Consider the following 14,196-nt stretch of genomic DNA (forward strand, 5'->3'; position numbering starts at 1 on the left):
GTCCACTTAATTCCAAACAAACACAAATCCTTGTGAAGAGTAAGTTGCCATGTGGCCAACAAATGGAGAAAACATTTTGTTACTTGTAAAAAAATGTGATTCTTTGGGTTTTGAAAACATTTCACAATTTTTACCTTGTTTTCACAAACCCCTAGCTCTCTCTAGTTGCTACAATGCATGTGACGGTAATATTTTTGTCCTACATCATTGCCCTTAGTATCTGCAAAAGAAATTAGCTCGTATCAATATGTAGTAAAGATAAACAAGATTTAAATTTACCTACATTCAGAATTTTGGTTACCATATCAGATGAGTTTACATCGGTATGAATTTTTTCAAGAATATCATCACCACAAGCAATTTTTTCACATATGAAAATTCCTTTTAACCAAATACATTCTTTTACAGATTTGGTTATTGCCACATATTTAGTCTCCGTGCTGGATAATGTGACAATAGATTGAAGTTGTGACTTCCATGTGATGCAATTATTCCCCAAATGTGAAGAAATAGGCGGTAGTAGACTTTCTTTGGTCCTTATCACCAATAAAATCGGAGTCTTCATACCCCTTTAAAGTGAGCTGTTCAGTTCTTCTTTCAAACACTAATCCCATATCTAATGTCCCGGCAATATATCTTAGAAGCCATTTTAGCCCCACCCAATGAGGTTTCCCCGGATTAGACATGAATTTACTTAAGAAACTTATATCATAAGCCAAATTCGGCCTAGTGATAATCATAGAAAATATGACTGATCCTATGACATTAGCATATGGGATATTTTTCATTTCTTCCGTTCCCCTTTCAGTTTTAGGAGACTGAGATGATGATAAATTCATATGGGCTACAAGAGGTACATTAACTTTCTTAGCTTCTTTCATGTCACATTTGGTTACAACTTTGTTCAAATAAGCACTTTGTGATATAGTTAAAATGTTATCTAGCCTATTTCTGTTGATAACCATTCCCAAAATTTTCTTGGCATTTCCCAAGTCATTCATATCATATTCTGATTTTAGAAGCCCTTTAAGTCTCAAAATTTCAGCTTTACTAGAGCTGGCCAATAGCATGTCATCAATATATAGAAGTAAATAAACTTCACTACCAACCCTAGTGTTATTATAGTATAAACAGTGATCATATTCACTCCTTTTGAAACCAATCTTCAACACACATGTGTCAAACCTAATGTATCACTGCCTTAGACTTTGTTTGAGCCCATACAATGACTTTTGCAACTTGCACACATAGCCTCACTTCTCCTTCACCTCAAACCCTTGAGGTTGATTCATATAGATCTCCTCATCTAATTCACCATGTAAGAAGGCTATCTTGACATCTAATTGTTCAATTTCCCAATTAAACTGAACGACTAGTGCAAGCATCAGCTTATGGTCTTATATATGACAATCGGGGAGAAGATCTCATTGTAGTCAACACCCTCTTTTTGAGTAAATCATTTGGCTACTAGCCTTACTTTATATCTCAAAGGGTCAGATGACACAATCTCGTCTTTTAGTTTGAAAATCCATTTACATTGAAAAACTCTTTGATTTTTGGGTTTCTTCACTAATTTTCACGTGTTGTTTTCAAGCAAAGATTTCATTTCTTCTTTCATTGCAACTTTCCACTTTTCAGAGTTAGAGCTATTCATAGTCTCTTCATATGATGAAGGTTCTGAATACTCTAAAGATTCACATGAGATAAGGGCAAAGTCGGTCAAATTATTTATTTCATATCTTGGATTTGGTTTGATTTGCCTTCTTTCCCTATCTCTTACCAATTGATAATCTTGAGCAATTGTTTCAATGGTGGGAACATTTGGGCTTACTATTTCAATTTCGACTTCACTCGGACCTACTTCACCTTCATCTGTGTCAACAACATTTTCATCAGATTGTTGTACACCCTCTTCAATATTTTCATGTTGAGTGGGATTTAGCTTTGCTAGCTTCACCTCATTCTGTGAAGTAGTTTCATTAGTCTGCTCTTTAGAATTATCAATTTTGTTCTTTAAACATGGCATTTTGGATTCATTGAAAACCACATTTCTACTATTAATGATTTTAATGCCTTGAACGCCCAATACTCACAACCTGTACCCCTTAACACCTTCCGGGTACCCAGCCATCACACACTTAGTAGCTCTAGGATCTAACTTTTCTTCAACTTGATGTGCATATGCCGCACATCCAAACACCGTAATATGAGAAAGGTTTGGGGTTCTTCCCGTCCAAAGTTCCTGTGGAGTTTTAAATCCAACAGAACTACATGGAGATCGATTTATAAGATAAGCAGCTGTAGATACAGCCTCCGCCCAAAAACCTTTTGCTAATTAAGAACTTATTAGTATACATTTTACTTTGTTCATTAGAGTTCTATTCATTCTTTCCGTGACCCCGTTTTGTTGTGATATGTGCTTAACGATTGTGTCTTACAATTTCCTTTTGCTTACAGAAGTTATCAAACTCAGCATTGCAGAATTCTAATCCATTTTCAGTTCTTAGAGTTTTTAACTTCTTATCAAGTTGATTTTCCACCATCTTCAACCAAGTTCAGAATTTTTGAAAAGTCTCAGATTTAGATTTCAATGGATAAGTCCAAACTTTTCTAGAGTAGTCGTCAACTATAAACAGAAAGTACTTATTCCCTCCAAGTGTAGGATGACTTTCTGGTCCCCATAAATCTGAGTGGACATAGTCTAGGGGCCTAGAGGTAGTATGTGATCCAGTCTCAAAGCTCACCCTATGTGACTTGCCCAACACACATGTTTCACAAAATTCAAGAGGCTCAATCGTATCCTTCCGAAGCAACTTTTGATTACTTAGATACTTTAAACCTTTATTTCCTATATGCCTCATTCTGTTGTGCCACAATTCAGATTTATTTTTCATTATGGTCAAAGATTTAGCATCTTGAGGGGTAACTATCTCTCCCAAAAGATAGTACAATCCATTTCTTTTTGGTCCCTTAAATATTACCAAATATCCCTTCATAACTTTCAAGGTGTTATTTTCAGACCTAAAAGAATGTCCCCCATCTTCACGAGATCCTAATGAGATGAGATTTCTTTTCAAATTCGAGACATGTCTCACATTCTTCAATTTCCTGACAATACCATCATACATTCTGATAGCAATGTCACCAATACCAAGAACACTTTGAGAGTTATTATCGCCCATATATACTTTCTTGGACTCAATTCTTTGTAATTATTAAACCAAGATTTATTAGAACACATGTGGAATGTACACCCTAAATCCAAGATCCAGTCTTTATCAACTTCTTCATCAGACACAATCGTTACAAGAAGACTGTCTAACTCAGAACCAATCACAGAATTATTCAAATCTTCATTATTATGATCTTTTGATTTTTTCTTCCACTCAAAGAAAACATGTTTAAAGTGTCCCATTTTCCCACAATGGTAGCACTTCTTATTGCTTCTATCTCATGACTGAGATCTAGTTTTTGATTTCGATTTGAATCTTCTGTTGTTTGAGTTACTTTCCTTCTTTTCAATTCTTCCTCTCACAAATATACTTTCTTCCATTGAACTTCTAGATTCTCTCTTGACTTCCAATTCTTGAGATCTTAAAGCATTGATGACAATAGATTGCGTTAAATCATCTTTTGAATATTTTATTGCATTCTTGATATTCCGATAGGACTCGGGTAGGGAATTAAGAAGGATCACCGCAAGGTCCTCATCTTCAATTTTATTGTTATTATGGGAAAGGCTTTTAATCAAAATGTTAAAGTTACTCAAATTAGTTTCCAAATCCTTTCCAACATCCATTCTAAAGCTAAACAGTTTCTCTAAGAGGTAAATTTTATTTGGCAACGTCTTAGTCAGAAACAGTATCTAATGCAGTCCATAATTCTCTAGCAGTTTTGTGTTCTTCAACTTGTCTTACAATGTTATCAGATAAGTGCAATATGATAGAACTATATGCAATTTTATTCATATCTAGAATTTCATCAGGCTTAGCTTTCAATTCATTAGAAAAATTTTCAGGATCATCCAAGGCTTTAGCAACCCTTTGTTGGACCAATATGACCCTTATTTTCTGCTTCCAAATCGAGTAATCCTCATTTCCATCAAATTGAGACAATTCGACCTTTGAACCCATTGCAGGTTCTGTAAAAGGGTGGCTACTACTCGCGAACATATGTGATTTTTAATATATCAGATCACTTAAGTTGCAGAAGAAGTTTTGAAATATGTTTTGTAGATAATTTTAGGTAAGCAGATGGCAGAATGAAAAAAACATAGTTATATAGCATGCACAAATTGAATAATAGCAGGATTAATTTCGGATTTCTAACAGTTGGTGCCAAACAATCAAATTACAAAAAATCTGAAAAAAATCCTAATACATGATTCTATTCCAATCAAACTATTTATTCAATTCTTGAACAAATCCAAGCCACATTAATATTCACAGATTCACATATGATTCAAGAACACATGCAGATCAAATACTGTGAACTAAATTGGAACAATCTCACCAAATACCATGTATAACAGTATTAAATCCACTCCAGCGATTTAATGCAGACTCAGAATCCAAAACGCTAGCTCCAAGAACTTTTGTTCAAATTAATTACTGGACTGCATAGATCAAATCAAACACATCAATACAATAAAAATTAATTGTATTCACAGATCCTTACCCACGCCTTGGAGGCTTTGATACTAGTTTTGTTGGGATTTTTCACCCAAAGTGCTACTTCAATCACCAATTAATCAACCACAACAATAATAAAACCATCTAGAAAATTGAAGAACGCACAAATTTTTCATCCAGTTTGGCCAAGCCTAATCTGGGGGGCTCATAGGCAAAAAACCAAGCTCGTCACTATGCAAAGAACCTCCCAAGAGAGAACACAAGTTCATTTACAAGAATCAGATTACACCAAGAAAATCAGATCATCAGTATGTGAAAAAAACCTCACAATAATAGCCCTAACCGACTCTGGCCTGGACTCAAATGTAGTAACAATTTACATTATAAAATTTGACCAAAAAACCTGCTGCTGAAAACACACAAAATATCGGCAACCAATTGTAAAATAACCAGATCATCAGCCCCAAAATATGGGCCTCACTATAGAAATATGGCTGGAAGAATATACAAGAACTAATCTGAAGAATATCCCTTGGTAATGGCTCAAAAATCGCCAAAATAGAGAGAGAGTGGGAGAGATAAAGAATCTGCTATTTTTTAAAGAAAATGAAAGAAGAAAAAGTGAGAAATCTAGTCTCTCTCTCCTGCCGTCTACTTCAAGAAATGAGAGAAAAGTTGATGCAAATCTCAACCCTTTATTTTTAAATCAATGGTCCACTTAATTCCAAACAAACACAAATCCTTGTGAAGAGTAAGTTGCCAATAGAAAGTTGTCATGTGGCCAAAAAATGGAGAAAATATTTTGTCACTTGTAAAAAAACGTGATTCTTTGGGTTTTGAAAACATTTCACAGAATCCAATGAGTAGAAATGTCAAGTTATTTCAGAAGGAAACCACAAAAGCAAGAGAACAAAGAAGTAAGCCAAGTGAACTCGAGATGTGGCTAATATAACCACCATTATATAAAGTTTTCCAGAAGGTATTATTGTTGCAATACGAGTTCATGATACAGCAAGGCACCTTTGCACAAGAAAGCAAGAATAAGGTTGGAGGTTTTATATAAAAGGATTAAATATCCCATTCTTCTTACCGACAACTAATCTACATATTGATTGGCCACACATGGAAAGACAAATGTCCCATCAGAAGTGAGAATGGGAATCTTCAAGGTCCGTTAGCACTCCAATAGGTTGGAAGTTAGTCAAGCCATCCAGGATGAGACCCCTAGAGAATCTGGTGGAAGAATTTAGCAAGGAGCTAGCCAATCCATCAAATGAAATGACCATGCTTCTCTATGTGCTTCTCTTTAAAGAATGGGACCAAGTAGCTTCAACGAGAGGAGGTGGATGACAATGAAGAATATGTCTCATTTTCCGAGGCAATTAAAGAACCAGAAAGCCCAAAGAAAAATAATATGCCAAAAATGTAGACGTTATGTGGAAAGACTAACACTGTCGACCACGTGTAGGAATACAACTGACATGAACATTGTAGGGACAACTTTGGCACAAAAAAGATAAGGGTTCTATGTTACACTTGGGATGAGCAAGAAAGTGGTAGAACAAGCAAACGTCAGGCAACATTGGCAATTGACCTAACCTTAGGAAACAATTCATCCATATGTTCACTGTTGAACGCTTGGTTCTGCCCCAATATAGATGATCTATAACACATAAAAGGGCACAGGTGAGCTTTTGAAAGCTATATCGTTCATTTTATCAACAAAATGGTAGTGGTTGAAAGTATTTATCTGGATACTAATTTCCAAGATTTGAGGTCTGATTGAAATAGGACTACTCCCTTTGGAGAGATGTTTGCAGTCGAAAACCTAAGACATGATGACTTAGTGGATTTTATCAAGGAAGAGATCCAGTAATAATAAATGATAGGGTCACCAAGACTATAGTTGAAACGGGGCCATATAGATAAAGAAAAGGCTCCAATATGGTAAAAGGACTACCATGATCTCGGATGTGAATGGGTCTTCCTCCAAAACGATCTACCCACGCCTATCCTTTCTTCTTGACAATGCATCGTCTATCTTCTGGGCAGCTTCTACAATTTCGATGAATAATAAACACTATAAAAAGAAGTTGGGCTATATCTTATGTTATACCTCCGATGTGAGAACTAGTGATCAAATTTTTATGAAAACAATTTAAGGAAAGATGAGAGAGCCAAAAAATAATTGTGTAAAATCAAAATTCCCATCCCTAACATATCTAAGAAGTATTTATAGATTCCTGGTGCCATGTAACCACTAAGAGGTCATCGTCCATGTGTCAAGTATAACACGTCCATTCATTAGGCGGTTGTCACCCCTATAATGAGTGGTCAACTTCCATTCACTAGATAGTCGGATGATTTTCAATCAATTAAAATGGTGTTCAGTTAATTGGGAGTCATGGTGATCATTCTACCATAACGGTAGTTGATCTACCATAGTTGTAGTCAAGCTAGCATGGGGTAATCGGTCTACCGTAGTTGCGGTCAGATTAATATAGTGGTAGCTAGTCTACTATAACAATAATCAAGCTAGCATAGCAATAGTCGATCTACCATAGTGATAATCAGACTAGCACAAAAGTTGTCGAGCTATCTTAGTAGTAGCCGATCTACCATATTGGTATCGAGTTAGCAAATACTTGGTCTACCATGATGACAGTTAAGCTAGCATAATAATAGTCAATCTGACATAGCCATAGTTCAGCTAGCATAGTGGTAGTCGATCTAACATAGTGGTAGTCAAACCAACATATTGATAGTCAGTCTACCATAGTGGTAATTAGGCTAGTATAAAGGTGATCAGTCTAGTGTAACAGTAGTCTGGCTAGCATAGCAATAATCGGGCTATCATAGTGACATTTAGGCTAGCATAGCTATAATCAAGCTAGTAAAGTGGTAATAAATCTACCATAGTGATAGTTGGCAGTCGATCTACCATAGTGATAGTCAGTGTTGATCTCATAGTCAGGCTAGCATAGCAGTTGTCAGGCAGTTGCCTTTACTTTGTTGGCCATTGCAGTCAATTATTTACATCATGTAGCATCAGGGATTAAAATTAAATTTTTAGTAGATTTTGATAAAAGTTAATAAAATATATAGTTGAAAGGTTGTGATTAGCCAAGAAATATGTGGTTAAAATTGATTGTTGACTTTGACGTAAATTAAAATCTAGATTTTAATTCCTATTAAACAAGGGCTAAATGTGAGAGGGTATGTCTAATTAATTAAATCACGGCCACCTTCGTTAGTGTATAAATAAGGAATATGTATGATTCAAGCCTAATTTTATCAATATCCGTAAAAGAAGGCTGCACCATTCTAGTTATTGGATTGAACCCAAATTATGAAGTGAAGATTTCAGTAAGGATTAATTTTACTCGTCGGAAAGGTAATGGAATTAATTATAGGATTTGGAATATCGTTGAAACAAGGGTTAAATACTTGATAAAAAAACATTGAGGAAAATTCCTATAGAATGTTTCTACGGTAGTATTGATGGAGAAATTAAATGATGCCATATGAGATGCTAGGATAGTAAATTATTGAGAGCTCTTAACCCATTTAGTAATTAAAATTACCTCTCCTAACGAGGGGCATATTTAAAATTACCGAACTTTTAGTTCTTTATTCACTACACCAAAAATAGTCTTTTACAACAGTCAAAAAATACTGCTAAAACCCTTTTGCAACGTTTTGATGTATGTTGCGAACTTTAACGTTTCCATATAGTAGAGGGATACGACAACGTTCAAAGACTGTTGTAAAAAACTTTTTGCAACGTTTCCGTTAAAGTTTTCACAACATTCACTGTGTTGCCATTGATATTTTTGCAACGTTCAATGTTTGTTGCCATTGATGTTTTAGCAACATTCCATGTGTGTTGCCATTGATGTTTTAACAACGTTCATTGCCCATTGGCGTTAATGTTTTAGCAACATTCTTAACCCGTTGCCATTGATGATTTTGTAACATTCTTTGCTGTTGCTATTGATGTTTTCACAACATTCATTGCTTGTTGCTGTTTACTACCTATTTACATGAAAAAAAAAATCATTTATACCCTTATTTTTTGCAACATTTTTGGATCGTTGCTGTATTATCTTTTTTTATTTTTTATTTTTGCATTTTTTCTTTTTGTACAACAATTTCAAATTAACCAACAAAATTATATATATTTTTTGGGATTGCATGAAATCGATAATAACTTCGTAAATCCATACAAAAAAAATTAAACACATCATTTCAATAAATCGAAAAAAATTCTTTACAAAGAGTTCATTATGCAAGTAAAAAAATGACACTATATTGACATCGATCTTAGAAGTGGCAAAGTCAATCCATTGCTCAATGCAGCCCTACCAAAATAAATGGACAAAAAGAAATAGCATAAGAGAATATGAGAAAATTATAGATTCTTTACAAAGAATTCATTATGCAAGTAAAAAAATAAAACTAGATTAACTAAAATCTCAATGCTTACATGGTCAATCAACGAAGTGCCATATAGGGGTTGTCTACCTTCAGTCGTGTAACTGCACAAAGTGATAGAAAAAATGGAAAAAAATGGAAAAAATTGACGAAAAGGAGCAAGAATATACTCTGTGCATTTAAGGTTCAGCACCAAGTCTATATCAGTAAATCGGTCCAAGATTTCCTGCAAGGACCATAGCAGTAACATACATCAAAGTTCTTCTTGAGAATGTTTTTGTGAATATTTTTCCTACTCCTATAACACTAGATGCAGACTAAAAACAAATCGCAGCTCAGCCAAAACTTGGATAACATACTGGGAGTAAATATTGCATTATCTTATATGTCGAAAGCACGAAAGAGGACCGTTCAATTGGACTGAACAGTGTCAGGAGGACTTCAATTCAATATATTCCATCTAAAGTGACATATGAGTCTTGATAAACCATCCAAAAAACACAGAGAAGAGGAAAGTATCACTACGTACAGCCTGAATTCTCATGAAAGGTACTCCATCCAAAATAAAGCCAGTTTTACCCCTTAGTACCCTTCCTCCAGTCTCTTCGACAACAACCCAAAACTTACATCCTCGGGTACTAGTTTCCCTTGGTTCACCGCACTTGCAGTCTATTTTAAGAAATATTAAGAAAATAATCAAGTGACAGGAAGAAATTGCCACCATCAACGCAATATTGTCAACGAATGTCACAAAATAAATAAATAAAAAACTGTAAAGTTGTACAATAGATAGTCTTAATTGAGCAATTACATAGTAAATAAGACCTAAAGCTTTCGATTTCTTCTTTTTCTCGAAGTTTTAATCTGAAAACTCCTTAACTTCCATCTTTTTCTCCAAGTATTTTTTATTTTGAAAAATGAAAAATTCCATTCTTTCAGAAAAGCAAACAGCTTCAAGTTGTCCAATTCATGAATTTCAATTATTGATTCCAAATTCAGAGATAACAAGAACAACATAAAAGCTAAATACACCTCAATTTCTTCCATTTCTTGCTCCTTTTTCCTAGACATGAACTCATGCATGATTCCGTTATACTTCGGACATGCAGGGTGCTTTTTGTTGATGTTTTCTAGGATTAGTCTCCTTTTAAAACGTCCAAGTAAGGACAATTTTGAGTACAACCCTATATCAGCCTGAGATGGTGCTTGTATGTAGCAGGGCTGCAACAACTAGAAACACCAAAACAAACAAATAGTGTTTGATAAGAATCAGATATACACAATGCGTCGTATGAAGAAAAACTAAAAATTGTCACGATAAGAATGTAACGGCAGCAGATCATTACTACATATTGGGGCATGTTTTGTGCATTATAACAGATAACACTGTACAAAATTAAAATTGAAGTTGCTATAATGTACTGTGATATCTGTAAAACCAATTATTTGTGGCCCATGTAATATTAAAGAAATTAATTTAAGGTGATTAATATTACTAAAATCCTATTGGCCCAATTGAGAAATTGTAGTTTTATAATTGTCTACTTTGATGGAAAGTTGAGAGTTTTATGGCACAAAATGAGACTGCCTCTCTCTGCCTATAAATGTGAATGAAATCCATCAATTAATTCATTCAATAAAAGAGAGGAAAAGTGAGAGAACGGTTTCTTTAATTTTAACAGTTTATTATTTTGTAGATCAAAAATTCTCAATTATTGCCATGGATCAAGGTATGTTTTCTTGATCAATTAAAATTCACATGTGAAAATCAAGAATTCTAAAGATCTTGGTATTAGGGTTTAATGTCTTACATGTGGTATCAGAGCTATGATTAAAGAATTCTTGATTTTCCTCTTAAGATTATTGTTTTTCACTTATCGATCCTTAATTATTTCTTATAGATCTCGGTATTAAGGTTCTTGTTGAGATTATTGAAACTAATTATTATTGGAATTCACGGCTGCATAAAATATGTAAATCGTGCGTAGCGTTAAACTGTAAAATTGACTTAATCTATTTGAAGGAATGGAAAAAACCAGAAAGAAATTGCTAGAGTCATTCGTAAAGTCCAATTCTTTATTTGCCTTTGAATATGTGCATTAAAAGTGCCAGAAGAAAAATCTTGACTAAGCTGTAGCATTGTCAAAGGATAAGATTTGATGCTGGATATCCATTCATATATGACAGTGACCATCGACTTTCAGAATCTTTTATGTCCATAAATTAAATGGACTTGATCACACCTTTACAAAGAATACAGAAAAGGTAGAAGCAGTAATGTGTAAAATTGAAATTGCAAAACCAATTAATGCACGAAAAACATTGGCAGAAGTGTACAGTGTTGCAGAAGATAGTTTTGATTGCTTAAGATTTAAATTATGGATTAAGTAAAATTATATCTAGTTTAACAACCTTCATTGCCTTGTTTGTTTATTGTCAATAATGAATATTGTGTGGTAATTATTTTACAAGCAATAATTGGTATAGAAAGTGATTTATTCGAAAGTTTTGATGAGTCATTTATATGAATGTTTTATTTATGTGATTAATGTTCGATTAATGTTGTTTGTTAGTCACCAAAGTGGCCAAACATTATGGTATTTTGAACGCTAAATTACATATTTATTTATCAATTACTCTTGATAGTTTGATGCTTGTAAATGAAAATGACTTCATTATTGGTGTCAAGAGTATATTGAAATTCAAAGATTATAAAATTATTATGGATCGCCCAAAGGTTGATCAGTTAATTTTATTAATCTTGAACATGATCGTGGTTAATTGATTTACTTGGTCGGATGTGTTTTGGATATCCAAAGATATCATACATGTTTGATTAGAGTATGTTTAATTACCAATTAAGTGAAATTTAATTAGCATCATTACATTTATTATGATGGTATAACGTAATATCACCCAAAGGAGAATTACGCTATACATTTATTGTTATCTGAATTTGAAATTAAAACTCAAAGTATTAATGTTAGAGCATTTTATATTTTGCAGTCTCTGTTCCCGTTTCTCTGCATTCGCATGCTTCATCTATACCACTGTTCAATGGGCTAAATTTCTCTGACTGGTGTGAACAAGTTCAGTTCAACTTAGATGTTTTGGACTTGGACTTGGCACTTCAAGTTGAGAAACCTGCCGATCTTACTAATGAGAGCAGTGCTGATGAAAGATCTGTCCATAAAGCTTGGGAAAGGTCTAACAGATTAAACCTAATGTTTATGCGAATGACCTTGGCAAAGAATATCAAGTCTACTATCCCTAAAACTGAGAGCGCCGAGGAATATATGAAGTTTGTGGAAGAACGTTCTCAAACAGCTAACAAATCACTTGATGGCACACTGATGGGTACTTTAACCACCATGAAATTTGATGGTTCTCGTACCATGCATGAGCACGTTACTGAAATGAGTAACATTGCAGCAAGACTTAAGACTCTTGGGATGACTGTGGATGAGAACTTCCTAGTACAGTTTATCATTAACTCTTTGCCTCCCGAGTACGGTCCATTCCATATGAACTATAATACCTTAAAGGACAAATGGAATGTGAATGAATTGCACAGTATGCTCGTGCAAGAGGAGACAAGGCTTAAGAATCAAGGAACTCATTCTATTCATCTTGTAAGTCGTCAAGGAGCTGGAAAGAAATATAAGAAAAGATCTGGAAAGGGCATTAAGCAAGGACCACTAAAGATAAATGAGTCTTCTGCTCAAATCCACAATAAGGAACACAAGAAAAATGTGTGTCATTTATGTCGCAAACCTGGGCACCATAAAAAGGACTGCCTGAAACGTAAGGCATGGTTCGAAAGTAAAGGTAAGATTATTTCTTACGTATGTTTCGAATCTAATTTGGCAGAAGTTCCTTATAATACTTGGTGGATTGATTCTGGATGTACCACTCATGTTACTAATACGATGCAGGGATTCCTTTCAACCCAGACCATAAATCCAAATGAAAAGTTTGTCCTCATGGGAAATCGAGTCAAAGCTCCAGTTGAAGCCATTGGAACCTATCGTTTGATTTTAGATACTGGACATCATTTAGATTTATTTCAAACACTTTATGTACCTTCCATTTCTCGCAATTTAGTTTCTTTATCAAAACTTGATTCCGCTGGATATTTCTGTAATGGTGGAAATGGATGTTTGAATTTGTTTAAGCAAAATCATTTTATTGGTTCCGCTATTCTTTGTGATGGCTTATACAAATTAAAGCTTCATAACCTCTTTGCCGAGACTCTTTTGACCTTGCATCATAATATTGGTACTAAACGTGGTTTACTGAATGAACGATCTGCTAACTTGTGGCATAAATGTTTGGGTCACATATCCAAGGAAAGGATGGAAAGATTAGTAAAGAATGAAATTCTTCATGACTTGGATTTTAGTGATTTTGGAATTTGTGTGGATTGTATTAAGGTTAAACAATCCAAACACACAAAGAAAGGAGCCACAAGAAGCACACAACTTCTTGAGATAATACACACCGATTTATGTTGGCCTTTTGATGTTTCATCATTTGGTGGAGAAAAGTATTTTATCACCTTTATTGATGATTTTTCACGTTATGGCTATGTTTATTTGCTGCATGAAAAGTCTCAAGCTGTAAATGCTTTAGAGATCTTTGTCAATGAAGTTGAACGGCAATTAGACAGAAAGGTGAAAATTATTAGATCTGATAGAGGTGGTGAATATTATGGAAAATATGATGAAAGTGGACAACACCCTGGTCCATTTGCTAAATTTCTTGAAAGCCATGGCATATGTTCTCAATACACTATGCCAGGCACACCACAACAAAATGGTGTGGCTGAAAGGCGTAATCGTACTCTAATAGAAATGGTTAGGTGTATGTTGAGCAATTCATCTTTACCTATTTCCTTGTGGATGTTTGCATTAAAGACTGTCATGTATCTACAAAACAGGGTTCCTAGTAAGGCAGTTCCAAAGACTCCTTTTGAACTGTGGACGGGAAGGAAACCTAGTTTAAGGCACCTGCATGTTTGGGGTTGCCCGGCAGAAGCAAGAATTTATAATCCACATGAAAAGAAGCTGGACTCAAGAACAATCAGTGGATTTTTCATTGGTTATCCAGAAAAATCAAAGGGGTATAGATT

General features: G+C 34.5%; 1 protein-coding gene and 1 long non-coding RNA gene across 2 annotated transcripts; one reads left to right on the forward strand and one right to left on the reverse strand.

Moving 5' to 3' along the window:
- Nucleotides 1-8,847: 8,847 nt before the first annotated feature.
- LOC111403733 lies at nt 8,848-10,079 on the reverse strand. Its single transcript, XR_002704519.1, has 3 exons — nt 9,591-10,079; nt 9,118-9,291; nt 8,848-8,992 (listed from the first exon to the last, which is right to left on the reverse strand). It is a non-coding gene; the product is annotated as an uncharacterized LOC111403733 (long non-coding RNA).
- A 2,359-nt stretch (nt 10,080-12,438) lies between these two features.
- LOC111403732 lies at nt 12,439-13,264 on the forward strand. Its single transcript, XM_023032341.1, has 2 exons — nt 12,439-12,893; nt 13,001-13,264. Exons 1-2 carry the CDS (start codon nt 12,461-12,463, stop codon nt 13,033-13,035), a joined length of 468 nt encoding a protein of 155 aa, XP_022888109.1. The 5' UTR covers nt 12,439-12,460; the 3' UTR covers nt 13,036-13,264.
- Nucleotides 13,265-14,196: the final 932 nt, after the last annotated feature.

The sequence above is a fragment of the Olea europaea genome, chromosome 11 (genome assembly GCF_002742605.1).
Source record: "Olea europaea var. sylvestris chromosome 11, O_europaea_v1, whole genome shotgun sequence".
Classification (NCBI taxonomy): domain Eukaryota; kingdom Viridiplantae; phylum Streptophyta; class Magnoliopsida; order Lamiales; family Oleaceae; genus Olea; species Olea europaea.